The sequence below is a fragment of the Ailuropoda melanoleuca genome, chromosome 5 (assembly GCF_002007445.2).
Source record: "Ailuropoda melanoleuca isolate Jingjing chromosome 5, ASM200744v2, whole genome shotgun sequence".
NCBI lineage: Eukaryota > Metazoa > Chordata > Mammalia > Carnivora > Ursidae > Ailuropoda > Ailuropoda melanoleuca.
The window spans coordinates 42,383,721-42,410,076 of record NC_048222.1 but is presented as its reverse complement, the minus strand read 5'-3'; the positions used below and the strand labels follow the sequence as shown (position 1 = coordinate 42,410,076).

General features: G+C 47.4%; 1 protein-coding gene across 1 annotated transcript in view; it reads right to left on the bottom strand.

Moving 5' to 3' along the window:
- Positions 1-14,981: 14,981 nt before the first annotated feature.
- Positions 14,982-26,356, bottom strand: part of CILP (cartilage intermediate layer protein) — a 14,661-nt gene continuing 3,286 nt past the window's right edge. Inside the window, exons 3-9 of the mRNA XM_019794137.2 lie at positions 25,455-25,547; positions 24,511-24,780; positions 22,803-22,982; positions 22,084-22,398; positions 20,751-20,859; positions 19,909-20,066; positions 14,982-17,529 (exon numbers count right to left, since the gene is read on the bottom strand). Coding sequence (XP_019649696.1) covers positions 15,173-17,529; positions 19,909-20,066; positions 20,751-20,859; positions 22,084-22,398; positions 22,803-22,982; positions 24,511-24,780; positions 25,455-25,547 — 3,482 coding nt within the window. The 3' untranslated portion in view covers positions 14,982-15,172. The remainder of the gene's footprint in view (positions 17,530-19,908; positions 20,067-20,750; positions 20,860-22,083; positions 22,399-22,802; positions 22,983-24,510; positions 24,781-25,454; positions 25,548-26,356) is intronic.

Sequence of the window (26,356 nt, the reverse complement as noted above, 5' to 3'; positions counted from 1 at the left end):
TCCCTCTCCTCTTCCCCCCCACCCCCCTCCGCCTACCAGGCCTGGGGAGCGTGCGCGCGCCTGCGTCCTAGGCCTAGGGAGGGGGCGTGGGCACGCGCTGCGTGTACATGCGTGATACAACGATGAGCGGCGAGGGGAAGGGGGCGGTGACCTGGGCGCCAATGAGCACTCTGCGGTAGGCGGCCTGCCTCAATAGGAACAACTACAATTCCCGACATGCAGTTTTTCCGGAAAGTCCCTTGATCCTAGCATCGAAAAGTGTGCTCCAAGCCCTCGGAGATGCATGCCGGGAGTTGTAGTCCCAACCGGTAGTAACTCCTGGCCTTTTTCGGTTGGTAGCGGGGAAGGTCAAAGTGAGACTGGTGGCTTATCAGCCCCAAGACTCTTTAATATTCTTTGGCTGCTGCTAGACCATTCAGACTGAATAAGTTCCTTTCCCTGGGGATTCCGCATCTTATGTACCTTATCTTCTCCTTCTCTTTAGTTTCCTCACTTATAACATGGAAGTGGTATTTTTACCTAGTTCCCCGAGCTACCGCTGTTGGGTGACAACTCTCTTGTTCCTTCAAGCCAAGTGATGATAACTTCCAGCTGTAGCTAGTCCCTGGGTGCTTTATGATTCTTTGTCGGTGCCCTTAAGGGTTTAACCCGACTACACCCTGGTGAATAGTTTTCTTCTCTTACCCTTTGGACGTCTGTCTGCAGGGCTGATTCCTCTCCAGACAGCTAAAGCAGGTCGGCCAGCTGTACAAGGGGAGGATGGCGACAAATGAATCAGACTCTTTTCCCATCTTGGCTGGCACCACACTGAGTGTTTACTTTTAAGATTTTGGTCAACTCCAAAGCCCAGGGAAATTGCCAGGTGAGATTAGATGCCTTTAGTTCTGAGCTTAGGTGAAGGACAGGTGGAGGGCAAGAAGAGGGGCAAACCAGAGTCTAGCCCAATCACACAAGTTATTTAGCCCTCATCAATCTTGGATCAGACAAACGTGACATCTAGTTCCCTGGGTCTGGCCATGAGAAAGGGCATTGGCCTTGGCCCAGGCCACAGGTGTTCTATGTTGTTCTCCCTGAGGGAGCTGACTCCTGCTACTTCTTCATCTTAAAGTGGCAGAGACTGAAGACAGCCTAGGTACTCCTTACTGCCTCTATTAATAGAATTTTGAGAGAAGAGAGACTCTAAATTCCCTCAATCCAGTGTTTTCAAACCGTGTTCCTAGAATCCCTCAGAAACCATAGCGCTGTGCTGGGAGTGAGGGGATTAAAAGGGTGGACCTTCCCTGTCTCTTCCTCCGTTCCATTCGTAAGTCAGTAAGAGCGGCTGTGCTTTTATCTGTTTCATGTATTGGGGTTTTGTTGGAAAATAGAATTATTCTGCTTTAAAAACAGTGTTTGAAAACCATTGATTCTAGTACAAAGTTTTTAGTAATGAGCTAACAGGATCACATGGACCCTAATGCCTGATTTAAATTCCTTTCATGCGACCCCACTTTCTATTTCAGTTATATGCAATTTCCTTCTTACTATAGAAATAAAGAAGTTGCTCCTTTAAACACATAGATTGCAAGCTGAATAAAAGCACAGTTAAGGTTCACCTGAAGGCTTCCTTTTCTCTGACTATTCTAGGAATTTGACTTCTCATTCATTTAGTCAACAAATATTGAGGACCAATTACATGCCAGGCACTGAGGAAAGAGCACTGAATAAGAAAAAAAAAAGTGAGGGGCACCTGGGTGGCACAGCGGTTAAGTGTCTGCCTTCGGCTCAGGACGTGATCCCGGCGTTGTGGGATCGAGCCCCACATCGGGCTCTTCCGCTATGAGCCTGCTTCTTCCTCTCCCATTCCCCCTGCTTGTGTTCCCTCTCTTGCTGGCTGTCTCTATCTCTGTCAAATAAATAAATAAATAAAATCTTAAAAAAAAAAAGTGTTTCTCTCGTGGAGCTTCTGTTCTAGTGGGGAAAGACAGACAGTAAACAAATAAAACAAAAATATATGCCACTGGTATCACGACAGGAATATCCTTATATTGTTGTTATATTATTATTATATTATTCCCAGGATGATTAAGCATTTAATTTTATTTACAGATTGATGTTTTGTTTTTAGCCTGTATTTCCAACTGGACTTCGAGCTCTTTAAAGGCAGGTATTTCATTATATACTTGGGCTGAATACACAGTAGAAAATCAGTAAGTACTTGACTAAATACTCATTTTCCAACAATGCTTTTGCTTGGCAGAAACCTGGGGTGGTGTCTTTAGAAAACCCTACAGATAATCAGAGCAAATTGTAATTCCTTAAGAGGTGTTATAGACACAAATTCTACAAGTTTATACAATGGTTAATCCAACTGATGAGTGACCCAGAAGGAATTCCCAGGAGATGCCTGATTAGCAGAGTATAGACTTTGCCCTAGAGAGTACAAAACAAAGGGAGCTGTACACAACTCAGTTTAACTTTTTCTCAGCAATGTGAACAAGGGTCATGTGGCTTTGGCATCAGACCGGTGATGGTTTCATCACACAGGCAACATGAATTTGGTAGTTTCAGTGCATCGTCCCAAAACTATGCTCCACGGGACAGAATATACCTGGATCATTAGGATCAGCACCCAACAAACATGGATTGGGACAGTAACTTTGTGCTAGGCTCTTTAATGGTGTTAAGTCTCATAGTGGTATTCAAATTGGGGAACTTGTACTGTGGGGATATACCGAGACTCCCTGTTTGGTATCAGAGCACAAAGGGTTGTCAAGTTGAAATAAAATAACATCTGTTTGGGAAAGAGTTCAAATGTAAAGGATCATTCTTTAGGAACCACTTGGCTGCTTGACCAAGGAGCATGTTCCATTTTACAAGCGTAGGCTCCCTGACCTAGGCTCCCTGACCTGAAATTCACAGGTTGGGACAGTGTCCTTGCTCCAAGGTATGGCCAGGTAACTAAGAGATGCAGCAGAGTTTGCTGTCTGGGCAAAGAGCCAGGAGGCTCCAGAGGTCCACTACGACCTTCGCTCACTTGGCACTGCGATAATGTCTGGTCGGGTTACTCTAAGAGCATTCCTTCAAGTTCTGGATTTGGAAGCACAGACCCATTTGAGACTTTCCCGGTGATAAAATGGATCCTCTATCAGGAGAATCATATCATCCTATGGTCACAGCTCACCAGCTTTTTGGAACAAAAAACTTCATATCACACCGACTTTCAACTCTTTTCTGACAGGTTAATGATATTTAAAAAAGAAAGGCAAGTACAATTTTTCAGCTAAAATGGTTTCACTAGAGGAGCCAACTCCTCATCCTGAGTTATTTGCCTTTTATGACCTACACAGCTGCAAGCATATAACTTCCTATATCTCCGTTTTGTGTAAAACTCTTTTTTTTTTTTTACCCCTTTTATACTTAATTCTACCTGCCAGGATTGTGAACATTGTGAATTACTAAATGAAAAATATTTTTATAAGTTAGTCAGTGAGTCATCCAATTTAGCACATTTTTCAGATGAGGAAACGGGCCTATAAAAAGTCGGGACTCTACAAAGGTCACGTAATGAGTCTGAAACAGAGAGAGAAATAGAGCCCAAGTCTTTTGATTTTAAAATCTGTGTTTCTTAGTCGTTGCTTTTTAAACTTCAAGCTCCCTTTGATAAACATCAAAATCTCACCTTCTTCACCAGAGATTCTGGTACATCTTAGAGAGCCATGATTCTGTTGGGAATCACTGTATCTTCTGAATAAAGACATTTCTTTTTCATGGCTGGACCCCGATCCTTCAGATTAGCAGACATTGATCCTTCCAAGCATGGAAAAGGAACTCAACATTTATATTTTAAAAAATAAGGACCAAAAAGAAAAAAAGGAAAAAACGTAGGGGCTTATGTTTATAGATAGTGTGAGACTCAAAATAATACTAACATTGTGTAAAATTTTACAAAGTGACTTCCCATCCACTTTCTCATTTGATTCTCATAGCAACACAGTGAGGTACTGTTATTATCTGCATTTTGGTCTTGGCAGCTGAGAAAATTAAGATATAGAAGGTTTAAGTGACTTGTCCAAGGTCACAGCAGAACCGGGACTTACACCCTAATCTCCACAACTGTTTTCATTACTCGCCTGCCTTATCTGGTAAGATTTTAGGGGTCTCCAGAATCCCCATACTCTACCCAGAAATATCTCACATCAGGGACTAAAAATTGTCATTCCATGAAGGCAGTGATCCCCCATCCCTCCTTCTCTTAAGAACGAACTATCTGGGTGTTTGTTAAAATATATGTAGGCCCCTCCCCTAAAGGTTTTGATAAAATAGTTTGGAGTAGGACTCAGGAATCTATTTTTATTGCTAGACTCAGGAGACGCTAAGGCTTATTTGCAGAAATGAATAAGGTGCATTTGCAGTGTGGTGGTAGAAGCCTGTGCCTTTATTTGTTAAGATCTCTTCGTTAGGCTGCCTCCAGCTGCCACCCTTTTCTCACTCAGGAGGTTGCTGCCCAGCTTTGGTAAAGTGGCGCGACCAAGGGGTTTACGGGTGGGTGCTCGCCATCCTCCTGGGCCCGTCCTCGGGGGCTGGTGGTGACCTCAGCACAAGGCCCCCTTTGTCCTTGATTAGAGGACAGTCCTCCACCCTGATGTTCAGGAAGATGGTCAGCAGATGGCACTAACTTACCACAGTTTCCCTCTTTGAATCTATAGGGCAGAGGGTGGGTGACGGTGGGGGGAGTGTTTTTAAAGCTAATCTATTTGGAACTTCTGGTCTACAAAAACTTGAAAACAGTGCTAGGAAATGCTTGTTCAGTATTTTCTGAAGGGCAAAGATGTCAGAGGTAGAAGGACTCGTATGTGGATTCCATCCAGCTGGGTTACTTCTGGCAAGTTAACTTTATAAGCCTGTTTTTTCAACTAAAAATTGGAGTGCTCTTGACCTCCCAGGTAAATGTAAGGAAGAAATTATTCTTTGACCCATAGCGCACAGAAGGTGCTTAATAAATAATAAACATCTTTTTTACTGTGCAATGCTGTAATTTATGGCTTTCCTTTTATCCCTGTAAAAAAAACTGTTTTTAGTTGTGTTTCCTAGCCAGCTTGTTGATGACCTCACCTACTCTGTTATACCTTAGAATTGTGGAGAGCTTGCTTGATTTCAAATGAGAAACTGAAAGACAATTTAAATAAAAACTTGGAGGAAAAAAGAAAAAGAAAAACTGAAAGGGAGGAAAGAGAGAGAAGATGTGGATCCTTGGTTTATAAGTCCTTTTCAGTTTGCAATTAACTTGCATTAGCCATAATATTAGATAATAAAAGTGATATTTACTTCAGGAACGATTATAATCATTTATTACTTTCAAGCAATATTTATTTATACACTAGGCTTTGTGTGTAAAGTAGTAAATTAGTAATTGGTAAATGAGTCAATAATGAGAAAACGAGGAGAAAAGGCTTTTGAGTCACCAAAATAGATGTTGCAAAGCTAGCACGTTATGTACTTTGTTCATACCGAGGCCTTCAGAATCTCACTCAGTCTGTGTCCTCATTTGTATCCCCATCCCACTAGTAAGTGCATTGGAAAGGAGACAGACACTTGAAACAGGCAAATTAACCATAGCTAAGGGGTTTTCTACGGGCCTGACAAAAGAGGAGAAACAGAAAAATGGAAGCAGGAACACAGCAAGAAGAGTATATAGTCTGGATTTATTTGGTATTGGCCAAATTTCTTATATATCATATCAGCCCTGGTTGCCGTTTTTATTATACTACCATAATAATTGGTGTTCATAATTGCATTCCTGATACACCAAGAAAAGAAACTGATTTGTGTGATTTGTTTTAAAAAAGATAGAAAATATATTTTCTTATAAAAATTTCTACTCAAAATAGATCAAAATGTTAAAATTTGGAGCTTAAATAGAGATAATAAAATTGAATTTTCTGGAAAACTACTTTTGTAGAACAACTGAATTTCCTATGATACCATAAAAATGAAGCATCACCTTGTTAAATCCAAACAAATTTTCAGTTTTTTCCATTCCCTGAAAATTTGTACGGTGTGCTACACAGTAATAACAGAAACATTTATATAGTGGTTACTATCTGCCAATGACTAATATATTCTATGTTCATGTATATGTTTGACTAATCCCCATAACAGCTCCATAAGGTATTTTTCTCAAGTTTATAGCTGAGGAAACTGACACATACCAAGGTTAAATAACTTTCCAATATTGCACTGCTAATAGGTAAAAGAACTAATACTTGAACCCAGATAGTTTGGTTCTAGAGCCATGCATTTAATCACTGCACTACACTCTGCAGGACTCACTATTAGGTCCTCTTGGATGAGACACTTTTTTTTTTTTTTTTTTTTTTTGAGAGACAGAAAGAATGGGGGGTGGTGAGGGAGCAGAGGGAGAGGACGAGAGAAAATCTTTAAGCAGGCTCCATGCTGACTCGGAGCTTGATCTCATGACCCTGAGATCATGACCTGAGCTGAAATCAAAAGTCAGATGCTTAGCCGGCTGAGCCACCCAGGCACCCTGAAGCACATTTTTTTTGTTGCATCGATCGGCTTATAAAAAGTAAGCAGATTCTCTAAGGACATACATGCAAACTCTTCTATAACTGCAGAGAATGAATATTTATCATGAGTATTTTATTTTTCAAATTTTTATTTAAATTCTAGTTAGCATATAGTATAATATTGATTTCAGGAGTAGAATTTAGTGATTCATCACTGACATATAACACCCAGTGCTCATCGTAACAAATGCCTTCCTTAATACCCACCTCCCTCCATCAACCCTCAGTTTATTCTCTATCCTTAAGAGTTTCTTATGGTTTATTTCCCTCTCTTTTTTCCCCCTTTCCATATGTTCATCTGTTTTGTTTCTTAAATTCCACATATCACATGAGTATTTTAAAGAAGCAATAATAAACTCAGGAGTCATTTTTGTTATTATTATTTTTAGAGTAGTAGGTGCAAAGTAAGGTTTATTGAGCGATAGCAAAGTGATAGCACCAAGCTTCCGAAGTCTAGGGGTTTTCATGGGCTTGTTGGTGGGCTGTTTTAATCTGATTAACCCCTCCCTGCGCCTGTCACCTGATCATGTTTTTGTCACATGGGAAAGGGTGGAGGGCTCCTTCCAGGGTGGTGTAAAATCCTTTTAAGGGTGGTTTCCTCTTAGGGCCTTGGCGTGGGGGGGTTCCTGCCTGCCTGTCTTCAAACTGTCCTTCATCATTCCTCCCTCTGAAAAGGTAACCCTAACTGCTGTTAGGGAAGAAGGGCGACAACTAATCAGAACTACTTCCTGCTGGTCGGGGGCGTTAGATAGGGCAGCAGTCAGGGTTCCTCCCATCCCAATTAATCGAGGGGTCCCCTGTAAATGTCTGGTTTGACCTCTATGTGAGGCTTCACCTGAACCATCATTTGGAGTTTGATGACCTTTACTCTGGAAGATACTAAGCGGGTTAGGGCATTTAGGAGGCAAGGCTCAAAGCACGATGCAAGGACAAGTGCAGCCAGGGGTCTGGCTAGAGCTAGAGGATGTTCTAGTGGGCTCCCCACATGCTGTGAGAGGGCGGGTGAATGGAATGCAATAAGGATTATGATTTTGATGGGATTTAGGGAAAGTAACATTTAAGAGGACTTATATGTGTAATGTCACTTTAAGACTAGTTCAAGGTCCTCTCTGGGTTCACAGAGGGATTTCAATTCCTTGTTGTTAGGCCCCGTTGGGGACCAGGGTTTGACTCTGGAATGGTGGATCCAGGCTTCAAATTTAGGCACTTTGACTGCTGTTGGAGTGGCTAAAATCACTGTATGTGGGCTTTCCCAGACAGGCTCTGACAAGCACGTGGTAAATACCCTATTTGCTGTTGCGCTGGCCCCGGGGCCCAGGTTAGGACACCCAAGGCCATTCCCTTAAAGCTGGGGCACTGCGCAAGGTCCTCTTGAGATTTTTAAAAGCTTTTTCTGACTCTGGATCCCACATTACTAGGTGGGTACCGGCTGTCTGTGTGTTCTTGATAAACCGATAGAGGGGGTATGCTATTTCTCCATATCCTGGTATCCACTTTCCAACAATGACAGTGTCCTGTTAAGCCCAAAAAACCTTTTCCAACAAAGGAAAGTTGTGGGGTCCTTAAGGTGTATGGGAACGGGCACTGCTGTTAAGGCCCAACCCACTTCAGCCTGAGTTGCCCAGACCTGGGAATTAGTATCAGTCTCTATTAAGGGGAGGCAACTGCTAGTCAGCCCAGGGGCTATCAAGAGGAGAATTAATATCTCTACCTAAGAAAGGTGTGGGGCTCTCAGGCATTAAGAAAGAGTGAAAGAAAATTAGATCTTCCCGGGTGTATCCCAGAAGGCGAGAAAAAAATTTGACTATTGGGTCAAATTGGACAGTAGGCCCGGGGTGGACAGTAGAACAGAAAAGGTGGCTCCAGTATCAAGAAGGAAATTGACTGGTGTTCCTTCTGTTTCCAAAATCACCTGAGGCTCTGGGTTCCCTGTGGTGAGCTGTTTTGGAGGTGCCACCGCGTAGAACCCCAGGCCCCATCAGTCCCGATCAGGGAGGGGCGCTGGCCACCCGAGTCCTTCCAGATCCACGTCCCCGAGGGCATTCAGATTTTCAGTGTCCTCCTCCAGGGCAAGGGTTACTGGGCCTTGGTTTTTGCCACTGGGGGCATTCTCACTTCCAGGGTCCTGGGGGGCCACAGAGGCCAGAGCCCTGGGAGGCCGAGCTGGCAACAGCGTGCAAGACCGCAGCTAAAGCCTCAGATTTCCTCGTTAGCTTCTGCTCCTCATTCTCCTCTTGGTCCCAATTGTAAAAGATCCACTGGCAGCTCGTTAGAGCTCTTCTAGGGCCCCTTGGGGCCAACAGCCAACTTTTGCAGTTTTTCTGTGTATCTGGGGCTGATTGCATCTTTAAGAACGATTGTGGACTCAGGAGAACCGGGGGAGATAGCTGTGTATTTGAGAGACTCTCTCAATCTTTCTAAGAAAACTGTTGGTGTTTTCTTCCTGGGTTTGGGTTAGCAGTTTGCATCATGTTTACCAACAGACCCAAATATCCTTTACCAGAGACTTTGAAAGCGATCTTAACAATTACCCGTGAAAACTGTGAGACAGATAAGATTACCACCATTTTTTACCAGCAGACCCAAATATCCTTTTAAAGCACAAACCTACATCCGGTAATCAATGCCTTAGCACTTTATCCTATTTGGAAAAGACCTAAATGTAATCCCATTTATCATCCAAGCAAAACTTTCTTAACAATTACCTGAGACAACTTTGAGATAGACAAGATTAACCGCCATTTTAACACAAGCTTATTTGACCTTCAGCAAACCGAGATAGAATCATTCCCGGTTCTAAGCCTCATCAGCTTGAACAGATGAGCAGACGCTTTGTTTTTTTTCCACCAAAGTGGAAATACGCAATCCACGTCAGGCGGTAGAAGACAGAGAATTGCCCCAAAACAAAGGGAGTTTCGGCAGCTGCTTGGGAATATTCCTTGAAGTCTCCATCCGGAGGTAGACTAACCAGTGGGCACCAATTATAGCCATTAACCTGGGAAACAGATGAGGGAGAAGCCCCCATGTACTGTTCAATCCCTCTATGATGCAGGCTTGGAAGTAACAGTGATACCAGCTTCCAAGGGGATCATTAAGGTCCCAGGTGGGGTCTTGAGGTGGTACAGCCTGATCTCCAGTTGGAAACTGAAGCCACCCATGGGCTCATCCATCCCTTGATCCCTGTATCTTTCAGCAGTGGCCAGAACCCCACATTTTTCTGCTTCGGAGAGGGTCTGATTTAACAGAGGCATTACATCCAAGTTTGGAAAACTCTGAGGTCCCTCTTCATCTCAGGTCTTATAGTGACACCTCCCCTTGGGCCTCCTTCTTACAGAGGGTAAAGCCTTTGAGCACCCCCAAAGGTTTCAGGATAGAGCGGGACAGGTACGGGACCTGATCTTACCCTAGGAAGGATGGAGCCAGGGGCGGGCCAGGTGCTTGGTGGAGGAGGGATAGGGAGTGACTGCTAATATGTATGGGGTTTCTTTCTGGGATGAAATGTTCTAGAATTAGAAAGTGATGGTGGTTTTTACAATGTTGTGAATACACTAAAAGCCATTGAATTGTGAATTTTATGATATGTGGAATTATATTTCGATTTTAAAAATATGATCATCCTACCAACAACAGACCTTCACTAAAATTATTTCTAAAAGGTATTCTTCAGGAGCCCTTGGGTGGCTCAGTTGGTTAAGCATCTGACTCTTGACCTCAGCTCAGGTCTTGATCTCAGGGTCAGAGTTCAAGCCCCTTGTTGGGCTCTGCCCTGGGTGTGGAGTCTACAAAACGAAACAAAACAAAAACCAAACAGATATTCTGAAGAAGCAAAATGACCTTAAAAGCAAGGTCTGAGGTGACAAACATGTAAATAAATCTAAACAAACACTGTATAAAATAATAAATGTTTATTTTGAGGGGCAAAACACTAAAATAGTTTAAGGGGCGAAGATACACTTTTGACTTTGTTAAAATCAGTATATATAATAAAAATTCAAGAGAAAACACTAGAAAAATGGCAAAAGCGTAAAACTTCAAAATCAATACAAGGGAAAAAAGTAGAGTAAGAAAAATATTACTCAATCCAAAAGCTGACAATAAGAGAAAAAGTGATTTAGAAAGAAACCGGCAAGTAAGGTGGTAAAAACAAATCCAAACATAACTATAATCGCCATATATATTTACTGAACTCACCAGTTAAAAGATGAAATGTTAGATTTACTAAAATAAACTAAAATCCAGCTTTAATGCTGCTTACAAGAAACGCATATTTAAAAGGATACAGAGAAATCAAAAGTAAAAAGATATAAGCAAATACTAACCCAAAGAAAGTTGGAAGCTATATTATTAGACAATACAGGCTTTAAGACAAAAAAGTATTATAGGAACAAAGAACGTAATTACATAATAATAAAAGATTCAACTTGCAAGAAGGCACAAAAATTCAATACTTAATATGCATCCATTAGAAAAGCTTCAAAATAGGGGCACCTGGGTGGCTAAGTCGGTTAAGCGGCTGCCTTCAGCTGGGGTTGTGATCTCAGGGTCCTGGGATGGAGCCCATTGTGGGGCTCCCTGCTTAGCGGGGAGTCTGCTTCTCCCTCTCTCTCTGCCCCTCCCCCCGCTCATTCTCTCTCTCTCTCAAATCAATAAATGGCTTCAAAATATATAAAGCCAAAATTGAATCACGCGGAGAAATTAAGTGCGCCACCTAGTGGAAGATTTCAGCACACTCCTTATTTACTGAATTGAACAATTAACAAGTTTGAGTTAATGCGCCCAATGATTACAGAATACACTTTTCCCCCCTCCCCCAGCTGCACGTAGAAACTACAAAAACTGACCAAGCACTAGGTCATGAAGAAAGACTCAACAGATTTCAAAGAACACATACCACAGAGATCTTATTCAATGTATTCAAAATCCCCTGATGTTTGGAAATAAAAAACCCTCAACTCCCAGTAAACCTACATTGATCCATCTGCTCACTATCCCCTTGAAGTATTCACCTTCTGGGGTGTCTTCACAACTCTTCAAGATCCCCTTCCTCTGAGAATTTCCCCCACCTCCGTAGCAACTGCTACCGGACAGCAGGACTGCCCTTTATGCCCCACCCCCCACCACGGCCGCAGCTGATTGGACCAGAGGTGGAGTCCTGATTCAAACTGGGCCAGTCAGTTGCTCTCTTCAAGGACTCCGGGCTTAGGACAGGGCTCTTCTTTGACTTGAGATGATCACCTTTCCCATGAACCCTGGGGAGCGAAGAGAAACTGACCTTCGAAGAGAAACTAAGGGTTCCTGAGGAGAGTAGAGGCCACACAGTGAGAGACAGAGACAGAAAGACAAAGAGAGTGACAGAGAGAGAGAGACAGAAATAGACTAACCAGAGAGAGGGACTTGGAAAGTGGAGAGAGAAACAGAAACAAAGAGAGACAGTCTGAGAAGAGCATGTAGGGCAAGAGTGAGTTAGAGATGGGGAGAAAGCGAAAACTCCTGAGAGAATAAGAGCATCACAGCCAGAGAGAATGATGGCCTGGATTCAGATGGCTTTGCAGTTCAGGGTTCTGTCCTTCCTGAGGTCCTCTGGCATGGCAGCCCCTGTAACTTGTAACCAAAAGCCTTCAGTGCTCAGTTCCACCTCTGCTTCTGGGCTTTAGTTGTCCCTTTGCCTGAAACTCCATCTGTCCCTGTACGGCCTCCTACTTGGCTTAAGTCCTCTCAGTCTTTCAAAACTGTTCTTGTCCTGACATCTTGGTGACATTTTCCTCTATCAGCCCAGCTACAAAAGCTCTCCAAACTCTAGAGAGCATTCTGCCTGGAAACATCCATGCTTGGAAACAGAAGCGGCCTGATGGGCCCCTCTCTCTGCCTGTGCCCTTTCTCGGTGCCGTCTGGTGTCCGTCCTTGTACAGTTCACTCTCAGTAACTGGCTGGTCATGTACAGCAGGCTGAGACCGAAACCCCAGGGCTTTTCTAAAATGAATGTTCTGTCCACCCAGAGTGTAGAGTCTCCGAAGAGGAAGGGAACACCGATGAGTCGTCAGCAGTTTGGTCAAGCAAAGGCATCCTGGGAACTGTGCTCTTAGCCTCACCGAAAATCATGGAAAAGACTTTAGAGGTGGTTTAGATTCTAATCGTGACCAACTCCTTCATTTTAAAAAATATTTATTTGTTCATTTTTGAGATAGAATGAGCATATAACATCATATTAGTTTTAAGTATACAACCAACTCTTTCATTTATAGACGAGGAAAATGAGGTTCCCGAGAAACTGACTGGACCAAAATCGCCCTGCTAGCAGGGAGCACCTCTGTCTTTGGAAGCAAGACGCCTAGAAATTAGTTAACATGAGTTCAACTCGATAGTGTTTCCTCACCTGAAAAAGAGGTATCATCCACCGCCTCCCAGCCTCTACCCCCTGTTTTGCACAAGCTCTTCGTGCTTGTGCCCCTGCACCTGACAGCCTCACCTTCAGCAAACCAGCTCCTCCCTATCATCCAAATTAGATGTCACCTTCTCCAGGAAGCCTTCTCTGACCACCATCCCCTTCAAGTCTGCTGCCACTGTGTGTACTATATATTATAGACGCATAAAGACCTCTCTACTTGCACACGTGGCTTGGCAGAGAGTAGTAGGCCCTCAATAAATATTTGGTGAGTGAAGAAAACCATCGGGTACCAGCTGCTGGCTGCTGGAGTCCACTGATTCAGACCCTCAGTGGAGAACAGAACGGGAAGGGCATGGGGTGAGAGAACCCCATCAGCCCACTTTTCCCAGCACCTTCTCTCTGCAAGTTTGAAGGGAACTGGATGGTCAGGTTGAAGCACCACAAATTGGCTCCCGAAGCAGTAAGGCATCTGTGCTGCAGATAGCCGAACACTTGAGCCCTCGGCAGGGGCAACAAGCTCCCCAAATAGTCAGCGATGGCCCGCTCCCCGGCAAGTGTTTTTGGAAGTGGGTCAAGGAGCAATCACAAGGCCACTAGGCCCCAGCCCTGCATTCACTTACTTTCTCAGAGGTCATGAGGATAGGGTGCTCAGCCAGAGAAATTTCTAATTGATTATGAACCAAACCCCTGGGAGCTGGACAGATGCTGATCCAAGAGCATAAAATCCAGTCCAGGCCCGAGGTGGCCAAAAGGAGCTGCCACTGGGCCGGCTTGGGGATCAAGGAAAGCTTTCCCTCCTGATTATGAACGATGCCCTCTCCTCCCCGAGTCCTCTTGGCCTCTTTTCTGGGAGATTCTGGAGAGGTTGGGAGAGGTTGGGAGAGGGGCAGTCTGCCTCTCACCCAACACTCCACTCCACCACCCTGACTCTAGATGCCTCCAAAATCACTCTGGCGCCATCCACTGGCCTCTGATTTACTATTTTAAACCAAATACTTTTTCCAAAAACAAATCCCTGTCCATTTGGACCAGTTGATTTACTCAAGGGACAGGGGCTATTATACACAGCAGAGATCTGGTATCTGGAAACGCTGGGCATCTTTAGAAGAGCTTGGAATAAAATTAAAAAGAAAAAGAGCCCGTCATTTCTGAGTGAGGTCGGCCAGCACAGCTGGAGAAGGCAGCAGGCAGTGGGGGGTTGCCGAAGGAGCACTTGGCCAGCTTACCTGACCCTGGGCCAAGCCATTGTATAAGCTCCCCAGTATTGGAAAGAAAGAAAGAAAAAAATGGGACATGTTTTTAGCTTTGCTCAGGAGCCCAGAACATACTCACAACTCCAGGAATCTCTGCTCTTCTCTGCAAGTGGAAAATATGATCCATGAGAACACACTGGCTCACCAGAGTGTGTGCCTACTTACTCAACCCTGTAACTAGGGAGGTGGAGGGGCGGGGCCTCATGCCACCTTGTGACCACTTTCCAGAATCTCCTGTCCCTCTGAGCAGCTGGCTCTTGGTGAAGAGACAGGATAGGGGCCTCAAAAACAAGTACGAAATGTGCATTTATTGACATCTGCCCTGGGGTATGCTGGACTTCTAGCAAGAACACAAGGAAATGAAAATGTAAAGGGAAATTCACTAACATAATTAGCAAGCTATCGCAGCTGTGGATACGAAATGTTCTTTCCAGACATGGCAGAGGAACTGCGATTACCCTGTATTCAACAGCTCAACATTGGAATGTATAGCAGAGTTCCAAATTCAGCAAAGACATAAATAAGTTATTTACATTTCAAGTAAAAATAACTGTAGTTTATTCCTTTATTTCACCACCATTTATATGTGTGAATAGAGGCCAAGGCCAAGAAATATGCCTTCTACCAGTTATTTGGTCTTTGACATCAGATTATCATTATTGTAGAGGTGAGCAAACCCCTGCAAAAAGAGAAGGAAGTGCATTTTCGTTGATGGCCACAGACTTTACCAATGGTCATTTTCTTGTGTTTCTTTTAAAGAACAGGACAAAAAGACTTTATTTTGACATTTGGGGGGGGCTACGTGCCAATCGGTATCATGGGATAAAGACAGTAAATAAAGGCATGAAGAAACGAACAAGCAAACTGCACCAGAACAGATGTGCTTAAATTAACCAAGTGACTGGTTTCTGCATCAGTCCCACAATGGCTGTCACATGAGGTGGGGAAGAAAAGTACCACGAGACTTAGTTGCTCACAGGCTGCAGAGCAACCCCAGGAGCCACCACTTCACGCCGCCGCTGGCCACGCCTGCTAGCCCGCTGCTGTCTCCCTGCCAGCGCGCTTCCTCTGACAGTGTTTGTGGCAGGGGACCGGGCAGGGGGGCTTTGGAGGTACTGGAAGGCACTCTGGCGGCCCACCTGCCTCTCTACGCAGTTAAAGGTGAGGGCCACTCCCACGTTGCTCTTCATGACTCTGGAGGAGCCATCGGATGTGCCATCAAAGCACCGGCCAAGTGCAATCTCCTTGGCCGTGCGAGGGTCCTGGTCGGTGACAGTATAGATGCCATAGTTGTGGCCCAGGGGATCCAGGGGGGCCAGCATGGTGTACTCACTGCTGTCATTGTTGACTGCTAGCGGTAGGTGGTTGACCAGGTACTCATGGAGCATGGGGTTTACACTGGCTCGATGGCAGCTGCCCTGAGGGATGACCTTCACCAGTGTGCGGTCCACACGGTCCTGGTCATAGAGCATCCCACTGCACTTGAACTCTAAACAGGCAGACGAGACATTGGGCTGGTCCCTGTCCCGTGTGCTCCTCACATCCCGGATTCCATACAACTTCCCCACTGTCCGCCGGTGGGTGCCCCCCATGTTGCGGGATCGCACGTTCACCTCCACTGGCCCCACAATCTTCACCTTGATGTAGCAGGCCCTGAACTCCATTGGCTTGGGCCACCATGCCAGGTAGTCATCAGTCCAGCTCATAGGGTCATCCTCGTTGAAGGGGACAGTGTTGTAGTCATACCGATCCCCCTCGATCTGGTAAAACCGGAAGTGGGCTGCACTGGGTGGTGCCTCCTCACATGCCTGGAGGTTCTCGAAGGCATAGATGGGCCCGTTGCTCTCCTCAGCTGAATTGGGCCTTGGCTTGGCCATGCTGATCTGGAAAGCTGTCTTCTTAACCCGTGGGTCGTCGTGATCTGTCCGACGGTATTTGAGCTTATTGAGATAGGGCTGAGGGACCCCAATTGCATTTGGGTTGAATTTAGGAGAAGACTCTACTGCTTCTAGTTCTTCCCCAGCCAGGCTTGCCAAGACATAGGCGGAATAGGCATCGGGGGACTGGTCGTCACAGAAGGCAGGCACACAGGCCCCGTTGGGGCCCGTGATGACACTGTCAAAGCGGCCCCAGGCCCTGGGGTTGGACGAGAAGCCAGTCCTGGGCTCCAGGTTGATCACAGAGATCACAACCCCCTGGATCTGCTCACTGGGCAAGAACCTCTCACTCCGGTACGCCCTGACCTTGATAAAGCACCTCCTGCTTTCTGGTACATCCAGGTTGAAGAGCCTCCTTTCACGGATCTCCATATTGCCCACCAGGAAGGTTCTCTCTTCCCTTTTGTTCCGCCTTTGGCTTTCAAATTCGAAGTCACCTTCCTCCTCCCACAAGCCTGTGTCTGGGTTGAGCGACCAGAGTTTCATTGTGGGCACGTGCTCTGGCATCTTGACCTGGGTCGAGTCAAGGTGGACCTTCACCTTGCCAACGTTAAGTGACTCTGAGGTAGCCTCATCTGTGAAGTCCACAGAGAACATACCATATGTCCGAAGGGGGAAAGTGTCTCCTTCATCGTTGATGAAGTTCAGGTCACTCTGGGCAGCCGTGGCTGTGGAAATATTCCGGGGGTCCAGGAAGGTCACACTGGCCTTGACTTTTCCTGTGTAGGGCTCCCCATTCTGCCTGTAGAAACTCTTGGATGGGATCTCCAGCTCAGCCACAGGGTCTTCTCCAGCCATCTCCCCTAGGGGGATGATGTTGGTGTCCATGGCCTCCAACGTGATGGGCTCTTTCTTCCGAAGCATCTTGATCTCATGAAACACCGCACTCCCCTTCTTGTTGAAGGGCAGCACTTTAGTGGTGTTGACGAACTTCTGCAACCTGTCCACGAATGTGAGCACCAACCTCTCCGTGTCCTGGGGAACATGGAGGGTGAAAGTGCCCTTGTAGCCAGTCATGCTCACACGGTTGTTCCCCAGGTACACGTGGCCAAAGCGCATGGGTTCCCCGTTGTCAGCAGCACTGACGCGGCCACGCACGATACTCCGGGTCTCTGTACACCGCTGGCAGCTGCACTCCATGGCCACCTTGGTGGGCAGCGTGTACCCGCTGCACTGGATCTCCCTCTCCTCTGTTTTGGAGATGCCACAGCAGTGCTCCATAGCATCCCGGCACCTGATCCCGTTATCCTGCTGCCCCGCACAGGTCTTGACAGGGCAATGGCCCACGTCATAGTAGAAGGAGTTGGTGGCATTCTGGAAGCAATCGTGGGGCAGCCGGATAAGGTAGCTCTCAGGGGTTGGATCGCAAGGAGTCTCATCAGCGGCTGTGGAGGGAAACGGTGTGAATATTAAAAGTAAGTTCATGTCCTACACAAACGGTATCCTTACCTCACCTCTCTGCAGGGCTCTATGGTTTTCAAAGTACTTGCACATCCACGATCCTGATTCTCACAGAACTCTTCTGAGGGAGATGGAACAGCCATTATGAATCCCATTTTATATATGGGCAACAGAGTTGGTTGCCGAGCTGATCAGAGTCATGGTTCTCGACAGAGGGGTCTCGAAAACTTGTGAGAGTGTTTTGAGTTACCACTAAAATTGGGAGTGCTACTGGCACGTAGTGGGCAGGGTGGAGGATGGGCATTGCTGCCCTGCGTCCTGCCACGGCCTGGGATGCTCTGCATACATTTGTCTGCATGAAGTTCACATATCCCAGCAGACAATCATGTAGATGGAAAACTTGTTTAAAATGATTATTTTTTATGTGGCTTTAACCATACGTTGAATTTTTAAAGAATGCAACTGCCACGTAAGTCAAGTTAAGATTGTACTTGGGTTAGCTTGGAACTATACTAAGAATTGCTCCTGGTTCTGGAAAACTTCGTACCTGCAGCAACATTACCCACAGAATGTAAACCACCAAAATGATACCCCTGTGTCCATCAGGACTCGTAGCTGTCGCATTCATGGTGACTGGACTTAAGTGCAAGCGTCTGACCTCTTCGTTAGCCAACTCATGTTGTTATGCCAAAAACATTTACACGTTGAAATACATACTGTTTTGAATTAGAGATATTTTCTTTTTTCTTTACATTATAGTTCAGGCCATGTGCACATGTATTTAGAAATTATATGTAGTTATTATCTATCAGTTTGGCTTCAGAATGGTAAGGCAGTATTAAAGATAACTGTCACAGGTGGGAGCATTCGTTTTATGGATTGGGAACCACTGTGGAGGGGGCTCCACATCTCCTTTGCAGGGGTCCCAATGCCCTCTGTCCTGTCTGACCCGAGGTCTGGTGCTCAACGTTCTTGGAGTCCCTGGAATATTCCAGAATCCTTCCAATAAATTTTCTCTCTTCTGCCTTTTGTTTATCTTTGTTTAGGCCAATTATTATTATTTTTTTTATTTGAGAGAGAGAGAGAGAGAGTGAGTGAGAGAGCATGAGCAGGAGGGAGGGGCAGAGGGAGAGGGAGAAGCAGACTCCTCGCTGAGCAGGGAGCCAAAGGCGGGGCTCCACCCCAGGACTCCAGGATCAGAACTTGAGTGGAAGGCAGACGCCCAATCTACTGAGCCACCCAGCTGCCCCAGGCCAATTATTAAGATCTCCTCCTCCCCACTCCCCCACTCCCCCACTTTGCAAGTACAGGTTCCTGATTGGTCCTGGCCTTAAGTCTCTCCCCATCTAGATCCCCCCCCCTTTTTTTTTTTTTAAGATTCCTTTCACTTAGCTATCAGAGAGAGAGAGAGAGTGAGCGCGAGAGCGCGCACATAAGCAGGGGTGCAGCAGGCAGAGGGAGAAGCAGGCTCCCGGCTGAGCAAGTAGCCCGATGTGGGACTCGATCCCAGGACCCCAGGATCATGACCCGAGCCAAAGGTAGACACTTCTTAGAGCCACCTCTAATCAGGTCATCATTTTCTGTAAACCTTAGCTCATGCTGGCCCCTCGATCTAGAATGCCCCCACCTCCATACACACAGTCCCTGGCCATTATTCAAGACCAGGGGTTCACTACATTGGCTGCAAATTAGAATCACCTGGGGGAGATTTTAATCTGTGTATGCCTAGACCATATTCCAGACCCATGACATCAGACTCTCTGGAGGTAAGACCCAGTCATCAGTATTTTAAAAAATTCAGCAGGTAGGGTGCCTGGGTGGCTCAGATGGTTAGGTGTCTGCCTTTGGCTCGGGTCATGATCTGCAGGTCCTGGGATCTAGCCCCATGTCAGGTTCCCAGCTCAGTGGGGTGTCTCCTTCTCCCTCTCCCTTTGCCTCTCCCTGTCTCTGTCTCTGCCTCCCTCTCAAATGAATAACGAAAATCGTAAAAAAAAAAATTCAGTAGGTGATCCCAATGAGTAGCCAAGGCTCTGAACTGCTATTTAAACTCCAGCTGAAAAGCTACCCCCTCAAGCAGTCATCCATGGTCACTCACACTGAAAGGTCTCTGTGTCTCATTTTATCTCGTTTCAGTGCATTTTTCTATCTTTACTTATTTGTCTCTTATTTCTCTTTCTTCTCCCCTCCTGGACTGGCAGCTCTGTGAGGATAGGATTCAGGACTGCGAGATCTTCGCATCCTTGAGGGCACAGCGCTATGCACAGCACAGACAAGCCCAAGCTTTTACCGCCCAGATATGGCCACTGGGGTGCTCCCCCCGCCCTGTGGCGCTGGGGCAGACTCGGGGACGTTGACAGGCTTACCTATGACAGTCAGCTGGGCCACCCGTGACTTCACAGCCCCGGCGTCACTCTGGGCCTTGCAGAAGTACCTGCCAGCCTGGTCCCGTTGCAGGTTCCTCAGCACCAGCTTGCTCTCATGCTTGTAGAGGGAGGGGTTCAGCAGCGTGTCATTGTGGTACCTGCAAGGAATGGAGGGGAGGAGCCTGAGGGGACAGTGGGAGGGCAGGCACCCCACGAGAGAGGGCCAGGAGCAAGCCACCAGGGAGGCAGATGATGCCTGGGGCCCTGTGGATGCCAGCAACACCTGTGTCAGCTCATCCACGAGCACTGACTGACCTGGGAGTCAAGGGACTTCATTCTGAGTCTCAGCCTCACTACTACCTGGTTACGGATCCTTGGACAAATCATCTCACCTCTCTGAGCTTTAGGCTCCTGCTCTGTGGTTCCCTAGCTGACTTCAAAGGATTGCTGGGAGCATCAGACAAGATAATGGCTGTATAATATCTGTGAAGGATAAAGGACTTGCAGCCCTCGGGAACTCTGACCTTGCATGGTTTTTGGGGGGAAGGAGGGCTGGGGAATCTTGTTCTGTGTCCCAAGAATATCCAAGTCAGGATCCTGAAACCAGAGCTGCTCTCTGGGGACCCCAGCTGCAAGAGGATAATGACAGGGCTGGCTGGGTGCCTGGCTGGCCTCAACCCCACTGGCTCCCACTTGTACATGCCAACTTATGGGCTCTGTGCCAGGGCCTTACTAATAACTTTATCCTGTTGGTTATTGTTATGCTTAATAAGTCCAGACCCAATCAATGCAAGAAAGGTCTGGTTTCCAAGATTTGGCAAGGAAACTGGCAGAACACTCACCAGAAATACTTGTCTGGACTGGGCTTCCCCGTGGCCTTACAGCATAGGGACACACTCTGCCCAGCTCTCCGTGCTTTTGTCTCTGGGTTCATCACGATGTATGGAGTCTCTGGGACAGGAGACAAGAAATGGTGATTTGGTTTTTTCCTTTGTGGCAGATTGTCTGGAGCCTTGCTCCCTCAAGTTCTTTGTCATGTCTTGAAATTGTATGACTTTACACCTACTCCCACCCCTAGTTCCTCTCTAAGGGAAGTGGTCCAGAATAGAGTTCCCCCACTCCACACCTTCGGCCTAGGATCAGCTTCTGGGGCCTCTCAAGCAGCATTTGGGTGGGGCAGTAGAGAACTAAGCAGACCTTGTACAAGCCAAGATTCCCAAGCACTGCCATTGGGACAGAGCTGGCTGTTTTTAATAGTGCAATACTCCCATTCTGCTGCTTGCAGCAGAATATGCTGGCCATTCTCACTGGAGGAGATAATGCTAAGTTAAATAAGTCCAGCAGAGAAAGACAATTATCGTATGATTTCTCTCATCTATGGAACATAAGAACTAGGATGATCGGTAGGGGAAGAAAGGGATAAAGAAAGGGGGGGTAATCAGAAGGGGGAATGAAACATGAGAGACTATGGACTATGAGAAACAAACTGAGGACTTCAGAGGGGAGGGGGGTGGGGGAATGGGATAGGCTGGTGATGGGTAGTAAGGAGGGCACGTATTGCATGGTGCACTGGGTGTTATACGCAACTAATGAAGCATCGAACTTTACATTGGAATCCGGGGATGTACTGTATGGTGACTAACATAATATAATAAAAAATCATTAAAAAAAAAAGAAATCTAAAAAAAAAAAAAGAATATGCTGGCCATTCTGCACCATTTCTGGATTCCCCTAGCCTCTTTCTCCCTATAACCTCCAAATCTCATAATGTATTATAATTGACTATTTTTGATAAGATGGCCAGGGAAGAATTCATACACTTGAGAGAGCAAGCCATGTTAACATCTGTGGGAAGAATACTCTAAGTAGAGTATATTGCAAGTGCAAAGGCCCTGAGGCAGGAGTGTGCCTGCATGTTTGAGGAACAGCTAGGAGGCTATACTGGCTGCAGTAGAGTGACTCAGTGGGGGTGGAAGCGAGAGTAATGGAAGAGGAGAACAGAGAAGTAATGGGGAAGCCAGATGATGTAGAGCCTTGTGGGTCATGGTAAGGATTTGGGAATTTACTCTGTAAGCTGGGAAGTCAGCTCTTAGCACTATGATCCCTTTATTTAAAAGCCCAACCTTCCTGTCCAGCCCTACCCCGGAGAACAGCCATTACCCCGGAGAACAATACCTGCCCTCATGAACTCCGCGTTGACAGTGGCTGCCTTTAGGCTAGTCTTGGGCATCTTGAGCATGATGGGGGCAAACTTGGTCTTTGTGATCTTCAGAATGCTTTTGCCATCAGGGCACAAGCCAGGGACTCGGAACCTCCCATGGCTGTCTGTCTTGGTCAGTGGCTTAGGTGTCTTGGTCAGCAGGTAGACGGTGGCCCCTGAGGCTGGGGCACCCCCAGGGAGGGAGACAGCTCCGTGTAGCACGAAGTCCTGGCACATGCAGGCATCGCAGTCAGCATTCACCTGGCCCATGGGGCAGGTCAGGTCACAGGCTGTGGAAGAAGGGGCCACAGCAGGAGGGCTTATATAGCTTCTGACTCTCCTTCAGGCACATTTCAGCCTATGGACTCACATATGCCTCCCCTCCCCCTTAGGCCTTTGTTACCTTTCCTTATCAGCCTGCATGACCGATTCCTACTCATCCTTCAATCCTTCAAGACTTAGCCCAGGACACTTTCTCCAGGAAGCCATCCTTGATTCTCCTAAGTTATAATCGACCCTGCTCTGTGCTCCCACATTATCCTCTACAACCCCGTCAGACATATAACAGCTGCGCATTTAATACTTAGTGAATGAATGAATGAATGAATGGATCTCAGTCTGACCCTCTGCCCTATCCTTCTAGGCTGCTTCAGCTCAGTCCCATGCCTTCCCATACCAGGAGTAACAGTAGTACCTCTACAGGCCTGGTCCATGCAGAGGCGGCCCTCCTCAGAGGCCTCACTGCACAGTGACACCGTCTCCACCAAGCAGGTGCGTGTTCGGGTCTGGACTCCAGTGTGACCACAAGCAGCAGAACAATTGCTCCAGGGAGACCATGGGCTCCAGATGCGCTCCGTGTCTCGGCGCAGGGACCCTGCAAAGAGGATCAGCAGATGATCTGACTTGCCTCCCAAGGGGACTCTGTCAGGAAATCTGCCCCTGAGGCTGTTTTATCTCTGAGAGACAGGGTCTCTGTCCACAGCATAGATGTCATTGATATTTATATTTACTGCAATGACTTTTCCAACAGATGGAAGTCAAGAGTCCTGAGGGAGTGGTGTCTCTCATTTGCACAAAGGTACCCTATCGGCCAGGGGCGGCTCCGCGAGGGACTTGCTGGCCAAACACTGGGACCTGGATATGTCTTAGGATGTACAGGGAAAGCACCATCTTCTCTCCCCATGAGCGTGGAAGCAGTCATATATTCCTGTGGAAGGGTTCCCTTCCGGTCAGGGTCCGGGACCTCAGTGACTCAGACCTCACGCTCCCCGCCACCTCTGCTCGAGGCCTGTGTGCAGGAATGGGGACCTCGGGCCTTGCCCAGCCTGATCTCCCACTCTGGATGACCACCACTGCCACCTGGGCCCGGGGGGTCAGGCTGTGCACACTGGCAGAGTCACAGGAAGGGAGGGTGACCATCTAAGCAGTGGGCAGCCTTGCAGCTGACTCCATATTATCCTATGCGGAGAGGGAGGATGTCGTGCACGAACTTTCGGACTCTGTAAACACAGACGTAAGTTCAAATCCCACCTCCCCACTTAACAGCTGCAGAATCGTGAGAAATTTCCTAACCTTTCCAGACCTGCAGGAACTTGTCAAAGTGGAGGTTCCTCTCAGGTCAGTAATAAAGACTGAGAAATGAATATAATTAGCCCAGTGTCTGGCGCATAGATCGATAATAGAAACTGAGTGAACATTCGCCTGGGTTAAACCCTCTACATTCATTACCTCATTTAATCCTCATAAAAACCCATCCCAAGTTTTACTAATATTTGCTAATATTACTAATATTGCCCCTGTTCTATTGGTGAGAAGAAACCTGAGGCTCAGAGAGCTTCAGAAAATTTGCCTAAGCGGCATCTGGGTGGCTCAGTTGCTTGAGTGTCTGCCTTCGGCTCCTCTGTGATCTCTGGGTCCTGGGATCAAGCCAGGCCTGCATCGCTTCCAGCTTCCTGCTCGGCGGGGGTCTGCTTCTCTCCCTCTCTTTCTCTCTCTCTCTCTCTCTCTCCACCTCCCGTCCCTCCCCACCACTTGTTCTCTCTCTCTCAAATAAATAAATAGAATCTTTAAAAAATAGTAATAAAATTACATTAAAAAAAAAAAAAGAAAATTTGCCTAAGGAACACTGTTCCGAGGGTAGACCAGGATTCAAACGCAGGCAGCCCAACTCCAGAGCCTGTAGTCTTCACCTCCTTGCCACTCACACTCAATGAGTGGCCTGAACGGAAAGCACCCACTGGCACAGAACACTCTTGGGAAGGTTATGGCTCTCACGACACTAATGTGTTACTCAGGGAGTCGAAGCCCGCGCACGTGTGTGATACCCGGCCTTCCCGCGGCCAGATGCCGATCCTGGCCTCTCCCTGTGCCGAAGCTGTTGGGAGGTAGGGCTCGGGGCTCACCTGGTGGGCAGAGGAAGCGCACGGTGTAATTGGAGCAGTTCTGGCCGGGCCGCTGCTCCCTGTTGAGGCACCAGAAGCCCTCCCGGGGACTGCCATGGACCACCTGGCCAGTGCTGCCTGCAGGCATCCAGTCGGTGGTCCGAGCCTCCAGCCGCAGGGGCCGAGCACACACACGGTCCCCGTAGTAGAAGTGAATGGCATCCAGCCGCTCATAGTCACCCTGCCCACCTGGGTGGTCGATGTTGAACCACGTCGTCCACTCACCGGGACCTGAGAGGTAGAAGCAGGTCAGAAAGGAGCCGGGCCCCAGAGCCTCAGGGGGAGCTCCACCTTCTTTCCTGCCTGACTCCTGGGACTCACTCCTGATACCTCTCACCCACACCCATTGGTCTCGGTCCCCGTGGCCTCGATCTCTCCAGCATCTCTCCAGCCTTTTAACTTCCACTCCTACCGCTTCATTAAAGCTCTCAGCAGCCTGGCTGTACCATGTCAGTAATTCCTTGCCTGGTCTCTCTACTTCCAAGTTCCCCCTCTTGTCCCTCCCCCCGCCCCTCCCTGACACTGCAGTCAGGGGGAGTTTTCACCACGTGGCTTGGACCCCACCACTCCCCAGCTTTAAATCCCTTAGCCAGACATCAGGGTGAGCTGGTGAGCTGGCCCCTGCGATCTCTCCAACCTCAATGCCCCCTATGCCCACAGTCTCCCACCAGCCTGTGCTCTGGCCCCAGAAAGCTCTATAGCATTCCTGAATATGTCAGGCAGCTTCACATTCTAAGCTGTCCTATTTCCTAGGTCTATTTGCCTGGACAGAGATGTAGGTTAGATCCCTTGTAAAAGTGGGTTTCCATGGAAACCATGACATTGCGCCCTGGCTTCAGAGATACTGGCAGCAAGCTCAGTGAAAACCCCCTCTCTTGACCCTCCCTGCTCCAGCCACAACTCACTTTCCAGAGAGTCAACAGGCTTGGCAAAAAAGCTGGAGGTCCTCCTGCCAGGCTGGACTCTTCTTACGGCCTGGGTGAGCATCATCTGCCTCCCTGAGGACAAGGAGAAGTGAGAGGCCAGGACTGTTAGTTACAAGGGCCCGGCAGCGTCCTGCTACCCCAGCCTTTCAGGATGCAGGGAAGCAGGTGATGTGGTGGATGGAGCGTGAGCACTGGACATGGGTTCAAATCTCTCCTCTGCCGCTCCCTAGCTGTGCAACCTCACAAAAGCTGTATTCTTCTAATTCTGTTTCCCAAAATGCAGGGCTGCAAACAATTGCTATATCTTAGGGTACTGGTGCATATTTAGGTGACAGTGAAAGTAAAGAGACTTGGCATGGAGCGCATGCTCAGCAAATGGTGGTTGCCTTATTGCTCTCGTTCTAGAAATGGATCCTCAGTTGCTGCTGAGCGGCCAGTGGGCTGGGGCTCCTGTGTTAGGACCCGGGCCTGCCCTTCTTGGCAGAATGGAGCCTTATTTTCCTCATCTGTAAACTGGAGATACGAGTTCCCACCTCAGAATGTGGTGGTCCAGCTGGCGTGAGAATTTCATGAGGTGACCCAAGTAAACATCTCTGAGGTATACAGAGATGGAGAGCGTGAGCTCTAGAGGCTCTGCCACGTCCTATTTGACCTTGAGCCAGATACTTGACTCGTTTGACCCCTGTTCTCTGCAGAATAGTTCTGGCCTCAAAGGATTGTGGAGATTCAATAAGCTCATTCATAAAATCCACTTAGGGCACCGCGTGGCACGGTGTTTGCTGAGTAAGTGTTAGCAACGCCTAAAGACGGGTACAGGGTCCTCAGGCCACGAGCAACTTCCAGCCCCGCCCCATCTGAGGCTGCGGGGGGGGGGGGGGGGG